Genomic DNA, 14,151 nt, shown 5'->3' on the forward strand with positions numbered 1-14,151 from the left:
TCTCCATTGTAAAGTCGCATCTCAGCTTTGGACTATGTTCCTCAGTTTAACAGAGACAAAATAGTCAATGCCAGAGCACACAGCAAACTTGTTAAGTTGCTGGATTAGGAGAGGGGGAAGCAAGACACAGAAGAAGTGGTGGAGAATAATCCCACAGGACTATTTGGAGGTCTCCAGTATACCTTAATGCTGAGGAATACAACATTACCAGTTTCAAAAAAAAAAATCAAAAANAAAAAAATCAAAAACACACTAGGCCAACACAGATCAAATATAACCTTTTGTTGTAATAGAACACAAACCAAGGAACCATACAGAGCATTTCAAACTCCACTATCTCAATTTCATGAAGTTACCTAAAATCTTTTGAACAGTAACCAAAATATCCCAAACTGCTGATCATGCCGACTCTTCAAGATTGAAAATTGCAAGTTTTCTTTAATTCTAATTATCAACGCAAGAATGATAGTAAGTGTAGCAATCAGTAATCCACTGCCACCAGCCTAGCATGTCATCTCAGTTTCTAAGATTAGTACTTAAAAATCTCACTTCTTCAGACTTAAAACAAAATGAACTGGAAATAACATGCATTAAATTTATAACAGAAAACGGTCTCAATTTCATGGAATTCTACTGTCCTCTTAGCAATAAGCAGAATGTCCCAATCATTGGATCATGCTTACTTACACACTCCAGAGGTGAAAAATGGGAGTTCTCTTTAGTTCTTATTATACAAGAATAATAGTGTTTGTAGCAGCCGCTGTTCCATTTATTCCGGCTTAGCAAGCAGTCTAAATTAGAAAACAAGTTTTGAGGGACAACTCCAAATATTTGTACTTGATCACATTTTTGGATAAAAATAAAATGAACCAGAAAAAACCATTTGATATATAGCATAAAGAGTGAAGATATAAATCTGCAGGTTCTAATAGCTCCATTTGTTCTGACAAAGCATAGTCCAGATAAGTAGTGATTTACCTGTACAACTTTGGCTTAAAGAACATTATAAGCTCAGAAGTAACATAACACGTTATAGTTTTAAGTATTTTACTTGCAAAACGTGAATAATTTAGGAGAACTTTTAGGTATTAACTCTTTTTGTATTGCATAGATTATATTTCTTAGAAAACCAGATCATTTTGAACATCTAATTCTAAAAGTACATAACATTCAACTGCTACCACAATATCAACCATAAAAAAAAAATTAGAAACTGCCATATATAGCCAGAATGAAAGTAGGAAGGTCTTACAAAATGCATACACACAATACTTGTTTTCAGGTTGGATGTTTATCAAAACCTCAGCAGCCCAAGAAAAGTTGGAAAAATATTAAACCTGAATCAAAAGTCCATCATCTCTGTCACAATCTGCTCAAAGGTAATGACTTTCCTTTTGGGCTGGTTGCAAACAAAAGATGAACCCCAAACTTCTTTCCTAAACCTTCCTTTGATGAATGATGCTCTTTGATAGAAACCATCATTTTCTCACCGCCTTTAATTGGACGTTTGAAATATCGTCTTGGCATATAGCTCACCCATGCATAACTCTCATACCGTACTGGAATGTCTGCACCAAAAAGCGGATACTCAATCCTATTTGTCTGGTCAGTGATGATGGCAATGGGGGTTCCAACACAATGTTCTCCTTGAGGTCTACAAATAGCCCAAACAATCATGCCAAGGAATTCTTGATCCATGTATCGTGGCACAATCAAAGATATTGAAGATCCCACAACCCGATAGTCAAACCAACTAGGAATCTCATTGCACTGAAGAAAAACATTTACGCCATTGGGGGTAGAATTTGCCTAAACATGGATCAGAGAAAAGGAGTTACATAGAGAAGTGTATAAGGGAAAAACTATGTTTGATTTATACAAGTGACAGAGCAACCAACCTTGAAGAAGCCTTCAGCTAGAGGATTTTTTGTGAGCATACAACCTATTGCATTCATATACTTCAAGTATTTAAGGTTCTCAAGGCCCCGAATCTCAACCAATTTACTGCAATCACAGAAATCCAACAGTTGCAATCTGTCTGCACTTGACAAATCTGGAAGCATTTCTAGTGACCTGCAATTCCTTGTACATAGTTCTTCTAGGTTACAAGGAAGATTTGGGAGCATAAGGAGATTTGGGCATCCATAGAGGCTAAGGGTTTTTAGCTTGGATAGGTGACTAAGAGTTAGGGGTAGGCTGTGAAAGTTATTTCCACTTAAATCTAAGACTTCCAGTGAGAATAATTGGCCAAGACGATTGGGAATATCTCTTTGGCACAGATTGAAGAAAGGAACTTTTAGAACTTCCAAGGACGGTAAATTTATAATAGAAGATGGAAGAATATCATGATCTTTTGATGCTAAAAAGGATGAAATGAAGGAAAGACGAGATTTAGGTTGTAAAATTTTGCAGCCATTTCCCACTTCCAAGAGTTGAAGATTCTTCAGAAGTCCACAAGACACTGGTAGTTGTTTAATAGATGTTCCCATTGCATAAAGTGCCGTCAAACGCCTAAGATTCCCCATGTCAGCAGGCAATTGTTGTAGATTTGTACAATCATTCACATATAGCTTCTCGAGCGATTCCAGCTTGCAGATGCTATCAGGTAGTCCCTGGAGTTTCTTACACCCAGTGAAATCTAAATACCCGAGAACCTCCAAATATCCAATTGATGAATGCACCTTAGTCAAACTCGAACAACCTCTAAAAACTAGTTTCTCAAGCATTGGTGAACCAGTGAAGTCTGAAGTTCTCACTAGGCTCTCACAATAGCTCAGATCCAAAATCTTCAAACACCTTAAGTGCTGGACAAATGAAGCAATGTATTAACTCTAGAGTAGCAGATTTAATTGTTCAAATTCAAGGAGTAAAGTTGTAGAACATCAGACCTTTGTCCTAGGGGACTCTTTGAAGCTGCTGTGTTTCACATCCAAAATAACAAGTTTGTCCAAATGCAAATCCGATGGTAAGTGTTCCAAATGGCAATCATGCCAGCTTAACATTCTAAGCTCCTTAAATATGTCCTTGAAGCTTCCTTGAAGAGTAAGATGATCAATCTGGAGGAGTCTCAGGTTCTTCATTTCTGAAAATACTTTTGTACTCACACACATGTCCTTAAATACTGGTTCTACTAGCTTCAATGCCTCAACTTTTTCCCCTCCCTGGATTCATGATGAGAAATGATCAGTTCCATCAAGACATACAGGATTTGTTCGAAATTTATTGATCAAGATTTAGAATAGAGAGCTCAGGTGAATAAAGTCAGTAGTGTAGGGGGGTTAAACTATTAATTCTTTTACATAATCAAAGAAAAGTGAAGCACCTCATTAGCTAATGGCTCAATTCAATGCTTAATATTGCATTGGGTATGGTTGTGTGCTTCTCATGCCAATTGATATAATTCCTTGAGGAAGAGACTAAAAAAGAAGCAAAAATTACTCTACATGGATTGGGACCCACATCTGGTATAAGGTCAATAATGAAATTACCAACACATGCAGAGCTTCTAAAATTACTATGTTTGTGAATTTAATGTTATACGCATATGATAAGTATTTTTTTATATAAATGACGAACCAAAAGGTAGCTCATGCTGCTCTTACAATAGATACTTCCTTGTGTTAAATGCAGAGAGGGGATATGTGTAACCAAGAAAAATAAAAGTTTATACTTTGTTTAGCTAATTTTTGGCAGTGTTGCTGTTGTTACTGTTTTTTAAAAAGATTTAGCAGCATTTTCCTGGAGGTGAAAATGCCCACTTCAGAGGATATCCTATAGTGATTAGGTTAAAATTTTCAATATTGTAGGACAACGGGAGTATCATAAAACACTTCTCTCTGGCTTTCAACTGTTTTTCAGATATTTGTAATCCATAGAAGAAGAAATTTTAGTATAAATATAAGGACTTTAGAAGATGCATGAGAGTAAGTTATGTATGACACATTGACTAGCTAAAAAGTAAAGCAAGTTTCCATTGGTAAACTGCTTAGTAAGGTAGTGCTTAAGAATTTTTTTCTAAAACAAATTTTGAGGAGACCTTGTTTTCTTATCTTGGGAAAGTATAGGTCAGGCTTCAAAGTAGAGTGAACCATTACCTTGTGTCTAGTAATCAAATCACAAATATCATCGGGATCCCACAATCTGCTACATTCACCTGGATCTTTGGATTCTGTACGAATAATTTCTCTTCCCATATCTCTAATCAGATTATGCAAGCTCAGTTGATTGGATTCATTTATTGTTGCTAAACTCTTCTCGATCAAGACATTAATTCCGATTTCAGGGAAGAAACCGCAACTGCTGAGGACTTTAGAAGCATCTTCCTTGTCCCATCCTTCCAAGAAACATGCGATATCAAGGAATGTTTCCTTAGTTGTATGATCAGGGAGACCATCATAGCTTATTCTCAGTTTCTCTACTATCGAATCATTAGGGATTTGCTTCAATCTCTCAATGAAACTTGTCCACTCTACCATGCCCCTTTTATATAAAGCGGATCCCCAAACTTCAAGTGCTAATGGAAGCCCTTGTGCATGTGTTACAACACTTTCAGAGACCTCCACAAAGTTTTCTGGAGGGAAGGGATTCTTGAAAGCATGCCAGCAGAAAAGCTGTAGACTTTCACTTTCGGTCATACACTTGACCTCATATTTTATATCACCTGTGGAACAACATTTCAGCAGGTGTTCGTCCCTGGTGGTAATGATAATTTTACTGCCAGGACCAAGCCAATTCTTCTCTCCCACTAATGAGTATATTTGTTCGACATCAGTAACGTCATCAAGGATGATGAGAACTCTTTTTGACTGAAGCCTTTGTTTAATCAATTCAATTCCATGGTCGACACTGCTGACGTCAATTCTTTTCCCGAGAGTATCCATGAGAAGCTTTTCTTGCAAAGCAACCTAACCGCTATCCCCCCTTGAAACTTGCGATCCAACATGAAGAAAGGAGCTACCATCAAAATTTGGAGAAATTTGGTTGAATATGGCTTTTGCTAAGGTAGTTTTACCAACCCCTCACATGCCCCAGATTCCAACATTCATGACATCACTTGACACCGTCCTGGATAATCATCTCAATGAACTTGACTTCACTACTGCACAAAAGGAAAAATGGTAGTAGTAAATAAATAGTAGTAGTATTTTGTAAGGGAGAAAAGGTCTGTAAGAAATTAAACAAGGTCAAGTCATGAAGTAATAAAATTTTGAAAGGAAAATAATTTTATTCTTTTGCTTTTCAAAAAGGACATCAAAATTAGTAACTAAAAGATGGATGGGAATAATCCAGAAAAACGTCAAGAAGTAGTAAACCAATACACAGATGGCCCCTCCATACAACTTCACCTCAGTTAATACCTACCTCACCAGCTCATGTATTAATTATTTATGCCTATTAGGCATGTGAGAAGAAATCATTTATCCCCTTCAATCCAAAATAAGTGTTTCTTTTAAAAAACAACAGAAAATTAATTATTATTAAAGGGCAATTTCATCAAATAACTTTTAAGATTAATGCTATTAAGTAGTTCTTTTCAATAGGTGGATCTGAAATCGTATTTGGGGTCTGTAATGCATTTCCTGCATCCTTGATCAACAGATTTACTGCTATCACTTACCCAACACTGCTGAGCAACCATCTATCGATAAATAATGGTAACAAAACATTGACTAGTACTGTCATGTAAAAATAGTGAAAAAATAATAATAAAATTGATTGCAGAAACGAGCTAATTATTTGCAGCAATTAATTAATGAGATCTATAGCAGAAAAGATGGAATTAATTCGCAGAACTGTATCTTTGCATTCCCATGTTCTAAACACTGCCGGGCTAGCAAATGTGTATTCAGAAGAGAAAACAGAAAAAGAAAAGGAAATATCAAACTCTCATGAAAATTGGGAACAGATTTTTCTTACAAAAATAAATACAGATGGCAAGAACTATTACCCGATAAAATGATTTTGAAGATGGAATCCGGATAAACTTGCAACTGCAGTAAGTGCAGCTCTCCACTTCCTCAACTGTTCTGGACTTGAATTGGATGCATGTTTGGCAAGGGAATCTCCAATTTTCCCAGTTTGACGGCGTACTTCAGAAGGATCAACATCATAAAATATAGGAATAATGAGAAACTCCCTGAAATGTCCTCGCCTCTTGGAAGTTCATCATCATCTCTAAACACATTAATTCCAACATCACATAATGCTTTATAGAGATGATCTAAAAAAGTTCTGCGTACATCTTTTCCCCTAAAATTCAAGAAAACTTCATAACATGGTGAATACAAATTAGCCATGGGTGAAGGGTCTCATATACAGGGGAAGTATTTTCGGGCTACTCTTTATAAAATCCTTAAGGTTAGAAACCATAAAGATCAAATGACTGCTTATATAGTATAGGATAGATAAATATGCTTTCTTTCTTGGAAAATATGGTACACATTTGTATTATAAGAATTTGCAAAAGATTAATTAAAAAGGAAGAAGAACTTGCAAGGCAATTTCCTCATAGACTTATTTGAAGAAAGGTTGACATGGTAAAAAATGCTTTCATGTAATTTCACTGAAATTCCATTTCTTTTTGAGTTACTACCTGATTCAATTACATAGCAATTTTGTATGATCAAAGCCATCTGGTTTTCATCAAATTGATGTCTTCGTAAAAATATGATGCTTAATTTATTTTATCACAAAATGCTAGCAGGTCTTATTTATTTTTTTCTATTTTGGTAGGGATTTTTCATTTTTCTTGCGTTTTTCATCCGGTGTAAGGAGCCTTCATTGGAGCTCCAGCTAAATTCAGATCGTGCACTACAGTGCCCATTTTGGGATAGTGCTCCCAATAGAATTTTCCCCATACTCGGGGCTCGAATTTGAGATGTTTGGTTAAGGCCGATAATAAGCACCCAATTTTCTTGCCAACAACTCATTATAACCCATGAAGCAAACCTGAACCGAAACTCTCTAAACCACAGCACAACTATCGAGATGAATCATTTTCCCAAATAATTACGAGAAAATCTGAACTAATTCCTGCTAAATCAGGAGTGAAGCCAGAACCAACCACCGAACACTCGTAATGGACAAAAACCTCACTGATCTTTGTAAAATTTCATCCTCTTAACATAATCCTCCACAAGCTTTAAGCCACAAAAACTGATCTTTAGACAACACAAACTCATCAAGGGAGATCCCAACTAATCTTATCCAAAGGAGATGACCAAGTAACCACCCAATGAATGATACACCCAAGCATACAAAATCTCTAATAACACTATTGAAATGTCGAGACAGTAATTGTGATTGCAGGCAACTCTTAAAAACTGAAAAACTAGGCCCAATGGTTCCAGGCCAACAATAGCAGCACGAGTTTCTAATCTACATTGTATAAATAAGAGTAAATTTTAGATTTAGCAAACATAAAAATCATATTTGTATGTTATAACTATAGTTTGTATAATTGCGCTTCATAACAAACTTTATGTTTGTTATGGAGCATCAGATTTGTATAAATCGCTGACAGTCTCTCCTTTGTATAAATCGCTGGTAGCCTCTCGTTTGTATAAATCGATGACAGCCTCTCAATTCAATTGTATATATGTAACTACTATGTATATGTATCAATGATTGTGTTTGTATATTTGCATAAAATTTGAATTGTGTATATAATTGAATCGAAATAAAACATTTGTATATCAACTCTCTCTCTATCTCACTTTATACAATACAAATTATACATTATAATTTATATAATTTGTGTTTGTATAAAGCGAGAAAGAGAGAAAGGTAAAAGAGAACTGGTAGGGGAAGATCTGTATTTGTATAATTATAAGTGTATATGACGAAAATATATGTATTTGTATTTGTATATACAGTTTTCTATCGCTTTATACAAATACAAATGCAATTTATACATTTGTGTTTTTATAAAATGAGAGTGGCGAGCGAGATTCGCTAGGGAGAGAAGCGAATAACAACTGTTTGCTACGGGTTACAATTAAATGAAAATATAGTTATAATATTTAATTTGAATTAATAATTTACTTACAATTTTTTCTATAAATAAATAGTTCACGTCACAACCTCCATGGATGGTGTTTTTACACCCCAAAACCTTTTTTCCTTTCAAACAAAAGATACTATAACCACACTTAAACATATAACAACCTCCTTCATCACATATGAATCCAACCAACCAATTATTCATTTACGTCATTTCTTCATTCTCTATCGTAATCATCTAACAATAAAGAATCCATAGTTTACAATTACAAATACCAAGTTCATAACCATACTTGACCCATTTCCCTTCTCTCCCTTACTTTCTTTCTATTACATAATTTTTGTTTTTATTTTTTCTGTCCATGTGAATCTTTTGTTGTGGAGTTAGAGAGCACAAATTGTTCAATTCTGCTATGGTTGGCTGATTGTGATGTATTTCTTCTGCATTGAACTATAGTTTCCAGTAAATGAGAGGGTAACAGAGCGACATTTGGAGAGGTGTATAAGTGCGCGTGGGGTAGTTCGGGTTGGTTTTAAAGTGTTTTGTTCAGATTTGACCAATTTGTTTGGAAGTGGAGATTGGGGAGAGGGAAACTGTTACATGGAGCAGTATGCTAATATATAGCCATGAATTTTGAACTGTTGAAATGGGCTCTTTTAAGTTTGATTGACTTGAGTTTTTGGTTAAACCTGATCTCCATTTTATTATATGCTCAATTTATACCCGTGCGCTTTTAGGAGTTGGTTTTGAGTGAAATTTGGGGTAGATAGGTAGGTTGATTGCTTGGTTGAATCGCTTAGTTGAAAATTGTCCACACCTAAATGATCCTTCGAAGTGCAATCTGTGACATTCTCTGTTCCTGTGAGTTTAGAGTCAAGGATTTTCTTTTTAGGCTGAATTTTTCTGTTACAAGCTGTTGGTTTACACTGCTAAATGGAGGAATTGTTGCTTGCTTATTGTGATGTTTAAACCCTGTCTTATGAACTTATACAACCAATTCTCGTTCATGAGCAGACTAAAGGAAGCTCTCTCAGACTTTTCCTTAATGCAGACATCTTGTGAAAGTAACAATGAATTTCTTCAGCTGAACTACACTATTAATCTAATCAAATTAGTTTTCCATCCATTATATATACCTAAAGAGCTGCACTTGAGCTTAGAGTCTTTCGGAAACAACCTCTATACCAGTCTACCTCCACCAGATGGTAAGGTCTGCGTATACTCTATCCTCACCAGACCTTACTTGTGGAATTTCACTGGGTATGTTGTTGTTGTATAACCACACTTGAGTGTAGGATGAAGATCTTACCTTTTGGTATCCAAATCTTGAATTTTGGATTCTAGGGTTTCTTGGTCAAGATCAAGACTTAAGCAAGAATCTGTCAATTCCCATGGTTTAATCTTGTTAATAAGTGTACAAGGGACTAATAATCAACTCAAAAACACAATTAAAACTCACTTTGGAGTGTGTTCTTGAAGCCTTGGTAGAGCTCCCTCTCTCTAGAAAAATTTCCGGACTTGGAGGAAATGAAAAAATGAATCCCGTCTCAGTTTCGTGGACCATTTCGTCTAGGCGTTTCAGTTTCGTGGACCTGGACAGAACCTTAGAAAAAAATCAGGTTCATCTCTCCTCAAAAACGTCACCACGAAAGTGAAACGTAGGCACGATTTTGACTCCTTAGCCTTTACTAAAATGTGCATAACTTTTTGCTCCTAACTCGAATTGACAACCAGTGTGATTTTCTGGAAACTAAACTCAAGGAGCTTTATTTTGGTAGGTAGCACATCCTCTAATTCTTCTTAATTTGGGAGATACACTCGTTTAAAAGTAGACCTTGCATGAGAACTCAACATACAGTTCGTACCTTCCACCTACGACCAAGGTACGGCTGGTACACTCCATGTACGGTATGTACGTGGCAACTCCCTTGCTAAATCATAGCTTCACCACGATGCAAGGTACAGCCTGTACATGCAATGTACGATTGTACTTCACACCATACATAGCTCAACACCTTCAAACTTGATCTTTTCAATCTTTAATTGACTCTGAACTTACATTACACTTCACCAATCAAAAATAAGTCCTATAAACACCAAAGAACCACCAAAATTTTCCGGGTCAGGTCAAATCACATACGTCGAATGATTCAAACCTTAGCACGACAGTGCGGGACGTTGCATTTTGTTTGGTGCTCTCCACCAATTTAAATTTCATTTTCAATATTTGTCTCTTTTATCTTGAAAATGTTTCTACCTCACTAGGGATCTGTAATTTTATACTACTTGATAAATTTAGGGTGCCAACAGAAGTTTTGTGTTTAATTTTTTTGTTGGTAATGAACCTGCAACTTATTGTTCAGTTTGAAATTGATATTGAAGATATCCCCGAATCAAGAAGGTCGTTTGCCAATGGAAAAGTAAGGCAGAGGAAGCAACTGACTTTGAGCAGCCTTAGTTGTTCCTCATTACTTGATTTGTGCCCGAAATTAGAATGAGTATAGTTGGACTGACCGGAGGAATTGCTTCGGGGAAGAGCACTGTCTCCAACCTTTTCAAGGCACATGGTATTCCCGTTGTTGATACTGACGTTGTAGCTCGTGTAACTACTTTTCCTCTTGCTTTTCTCATTCTATTACTATGTCTATTTAGTTTATTATCAAATCTAAACAGTCTTTAAAATGTTGTACTTGAGTTGTTGTATCTCCATCTGTTAAATTTTGTAAATCCTCGGTAAAGCTCTTTACTGACAAAAATATGAAATTATGTAGAACGTTTTGAAGAAAGGAACTGGTGGTTGGAAAAAGGTTGTGGCCGCATTTGGTGAGGACATCTTATTGGATAATGGAGAAGTTGATCGTGCAAAGCTAGGTCAAATAGTATTCTCTGATCTTGAAAAAATGTCAGCTTCTTAATAGGTAAAATAGTTATGAAACTATGACATAGTTACTTAGTGAAATTCTACTGCTCAAGTACTCCTGGTTTATTGCTATTTAATTTTTCATGCTCAGCTGTTACTCTGATATAAAGTGATGTCAAAAGGTTAAAAAAAGGCATAGATTGGCAGCTCATTAATCTTGTATTTTCTATTTCAATTGGATACTTCTTGTCAAATCAAGAGAAGCAGAAATATAGTACTTCCTCTTAGTTTTTCTCATTTTCGCTAGAATAACGTCAATAGGAAAGAGACGCAAATAACTCTGTATCTGGAAACTTCATCCTATAGCTGATTCTGGTTTGCTTTCATCGTGGAGATTTTGGAGCTTCCTTTTGAACTTGGTTTTTCTTCCCAAAAAAATAATGAGACATCTTGTTTTCATGCCTTGAACTTGAGAATCCTCATCAACCAACTTTTGTAGTGATTTTAGGGATGAACTCAGAGAAATACAAACTACAAGTAAACTCTAGGTATATCAAACTTTTACAAGTTGATATTTGGTATATCTCTTATATATGGCTAAGTTGGCTTTGTTATTATCAATGAAAGCCTTACTTGATCAAAACAAAATCAAACCTTTACATATAAAATATATTGGAATTAAATGATTAAAAAAGCTTTTATAAATGGCATTTGTTTGACTTTGGTCTGTAAAAAGTAATCATCTCTTTGGTATTGGCGGATTAGTAACTCTGAGAGAAATGAAGGCCTACAAACGCCTTGTGGTTGAAGCTATTTCCAAACATTAAGGCATGTGAAGATAATTGCAGGATTGCTGTTTATTGCCGGACTATATTCTGTTTAAGTTAAAGTGCTCTAGTAATTGCCTTAAAAGGAATGTGCTAAAAGAAGTACATCTGCATAAGAAAGGATAGTTCTATTATCTGCATTGAATCTTTTGCAGAATGCACTCTGGATAAAATGTCATTAAAAACCAAATGTCACCTCCAAATATTAGGGATTACCTCTAATGAGAAACTAAGAAGAGCAAAGGCTTAGAAAAGAATATTTTTCTTGTGGAAATGATTTTCAAACTCTTCTTGTCCATAATGAACCATCAAATTATTTTGAAGCTATATATTCTTCTGATGTTGAATATTGGAACGAGACAATAAAATAGAAATTGGTTTTATCAAGAGAAGTAAAACATGGGTTTTGACTGATCTACCTCCTGGTACAAAACATATTAGTTGCATATAAATTTCCATTGAGTATGTGAAGTCAAAAGTGAATTTGGCCAATCCCTGACTAAATCCGTGGGAAGAAAATTAACTCTTCAAACATCAAAAGTTATTGGGGTAAGGCCGATATGATTCTCAATAAATATGATAACCCAACCTATGCGTTTGGAGATCCCATGAAGTATGTTCATATGGGTAATAACAAGTTAATATTGACATTGCGCACTAAAAGTGAGTGTTTGAACTACTACTAATTGCAAGGATGAGTTATTAACTCTTAGAGGTCGTTTGGTAGAGTGTATAAAAAGCAATGCTAAATAGAGTGTATTAGTAATGATTGCGTTAGTAATGCTTGTATTAGTTATGTTTGCATGAATTATACATAGATTATTATTATGCATTGTTTGGTTTGGTGCATTAAAAATAGCATGCATAAAAAAATTTATTTACAAAGATACCCCTACAATTATGGTAGAAAAGATGGAAAAAAAAGGTTTTGAGGGGCAATTGGGTCTTTAACCATGCTAATTCATGCATTAAAACCATTGCATTACCAATACTTAGAAATTCATGATATTAGTAATGCACATCTTAATACACAATAGAGTGTACAACTAATGCAAGCGTTAGTTATACATAGGTTGGAAAAGAGTACCGAACAAGGTACTAGTAATACACAATGTTAATGCATGCATTATTTTACCTAACACACTCTACCAAATGACCCCTTAATGATTTTATAGTCCTTAAGGATGGTGTATTTAAAGTAGTATACACTTGATGGAATTCACCTTTATGAGAAGTGGAGTGGGCCGCTCCTATGAGATTTTGGCAAAGTTTCTTCATGAATAACCAAGCCTGTGTATGGTCTATTGGCACAAAACTGCGTTGAACAACAAAATATGGAGGTCAAATGTGATTGGTAAAATCTGTCTTACTATAAGATTTATTGGTTCATAGAAATTTTATATTTCTTGCTTTACTCTAAATAATATTTTGTCCTAGTTTTATTAGATTGCCTAAGAGTTGAATTGGTGCGGTCTATGTAGGTTGCTAGCACCATTTATTTCACATGGTATGTTAATGAAAGTTTTGAAGCTGTGGATAAAGGGCTGCTCCATAATTGTTGTCGATGTTCCTCTTTTGTTTGATGCCAAGGTAGATAAATGGACTAAACCCATTGTTGTCATTTGGGTTGACCCTGAGACACAGCTGCAGCGGCTCATGACTAGAGATGGATCTATGGAGGAGGCCAAAAGCAGGATAAATGCGCAGATGTCCCTGGATCTCAAGAGGTCAAAGGCAGATATTGTGAATGATAACACCAGCTCATTGGAAGCTCTGCATGAGCAATTTCAGAAAGTGTTAACTCAGATTACCAAACCCTTGACCTGGACTGAGTTTATGCTCTCAAGAAATGGAGCTTTTCTAGCATTGTTTTCCACTTTTGTCAGTGTTGCTATTTTCAAGAAAAGTTCATGAACTGACATATTTTGATCTAACACAATTCTGCATGGCAGAAGACACCCTAATCGAGCACTACTTGTGTGTACTGTTTATTAGAAAAAGAGCTGTGTATGTAATAACACAGCTATAACAGAGGGTTAGGAAGACAAAAGACATGTCCCAAGTTCCAAAACATCCAGCTGAACGTTATATCATTAGTCAAGAAGCAATTAAAACAAACTGAAGTACGAGCCTAACACAAAATCACAATTAATTCAAAAACACACTAGGCCATGACACACAACACATATCAAATATAACCTTTTGTATGTAATAGAACACAAACCAAGGAACCACATAGAACTTTTCAAACTCCACTATCTCAATTTTATTTATAAAGTTACTTGCAATCCATTGAACAGTAACCAGATTGTCCCAAATTGCTGATCATATAGACTCTTCAAGATTGAATATTAGAAGTTTTCCTTAATTCTAATTACTAACACAAAAATGATAGCAAGTGTAGCAATCAGTGATCCACTTCCACCAGCCTCACATATCATCAGATCATGCTTACTCTTCAG

The 14,151-nt window shown here is 35.4% G+C and overlaps 3 protein-coding genes and 1 pseudogene across 8 annotated transcripts in view; 2 read left to right on the forward strand and 2 right to left on the reverse strand.

Annotated features, from left to right (window-relative positions):
• The window catches only part of LOC125845036 (E3 ubiquitin-protein ligase BRE1-like 1), a 187,823-nt gene extending 187,216 nt beyond the window's left edge, over window positions 1-607 (reverse strand). The window contains exon 1 of the mRNA XM_049524431.1: window positions 601-607. The gene's annotated coding sequence lies outside the window, so the exon portion shown is untranslated. The remainder of the gene's footprint in view (window positions 1-600) is intronic.
• LOC125845042 (dephospho-CoA kinase-like) overlaps window positions 1-14,151 on the forward strand; it is a 98,118-nt gene that overhangs the window by 51,802 nt on the left and 32,165 nt on the right. The window lies entirely within an intron of this gene.
• The window catches only part of LOC125845946 (disease resistance protein RUN1-like), a 53,312-nt gene continuing 40,414 nt past the window's right edge, over window positions 1,254-14,151 (reverse strand). Inside the window, exons 6-7 of the mRNA XM_049525429.1 lie at window positions 1,899-2,073; window positions 1,254-1,809 (exon numbers count right to left, since the gene is read on the reverse strand). Of these exons, the coding sequence (XP_049381386.1) occupies window positions 1,363-1,809; window positions 1,899-2,073 (622 nt within the window). The 3' untranslated portion in view covers window positions 1,254-1,362. The remainder of the gene's footprint in view (window positions 1,810-1,898; window positions 2,074-14,151) is intronic.
• On the forward strand, window positions 10,250-13,603 carry LOC125845043 (dephospho-CoA kinase-like; annotated as a pseudogene).

This window comes from Solanum stenotomum, chromosome 11 (assembly GCF_019186545.1).
Source record: "Solanum stenotomum isolate F172 chromosome 11, ASM1918654v1, whole genome shotgun sequence".
In the NCBI taxonomy this organism is placed as follows: Eukaryota; Viridiplantae; Streptophyta; class Magnoliopsida; order Solanales; family Solanaceae; genus Solanum; species Solanum stenotomum.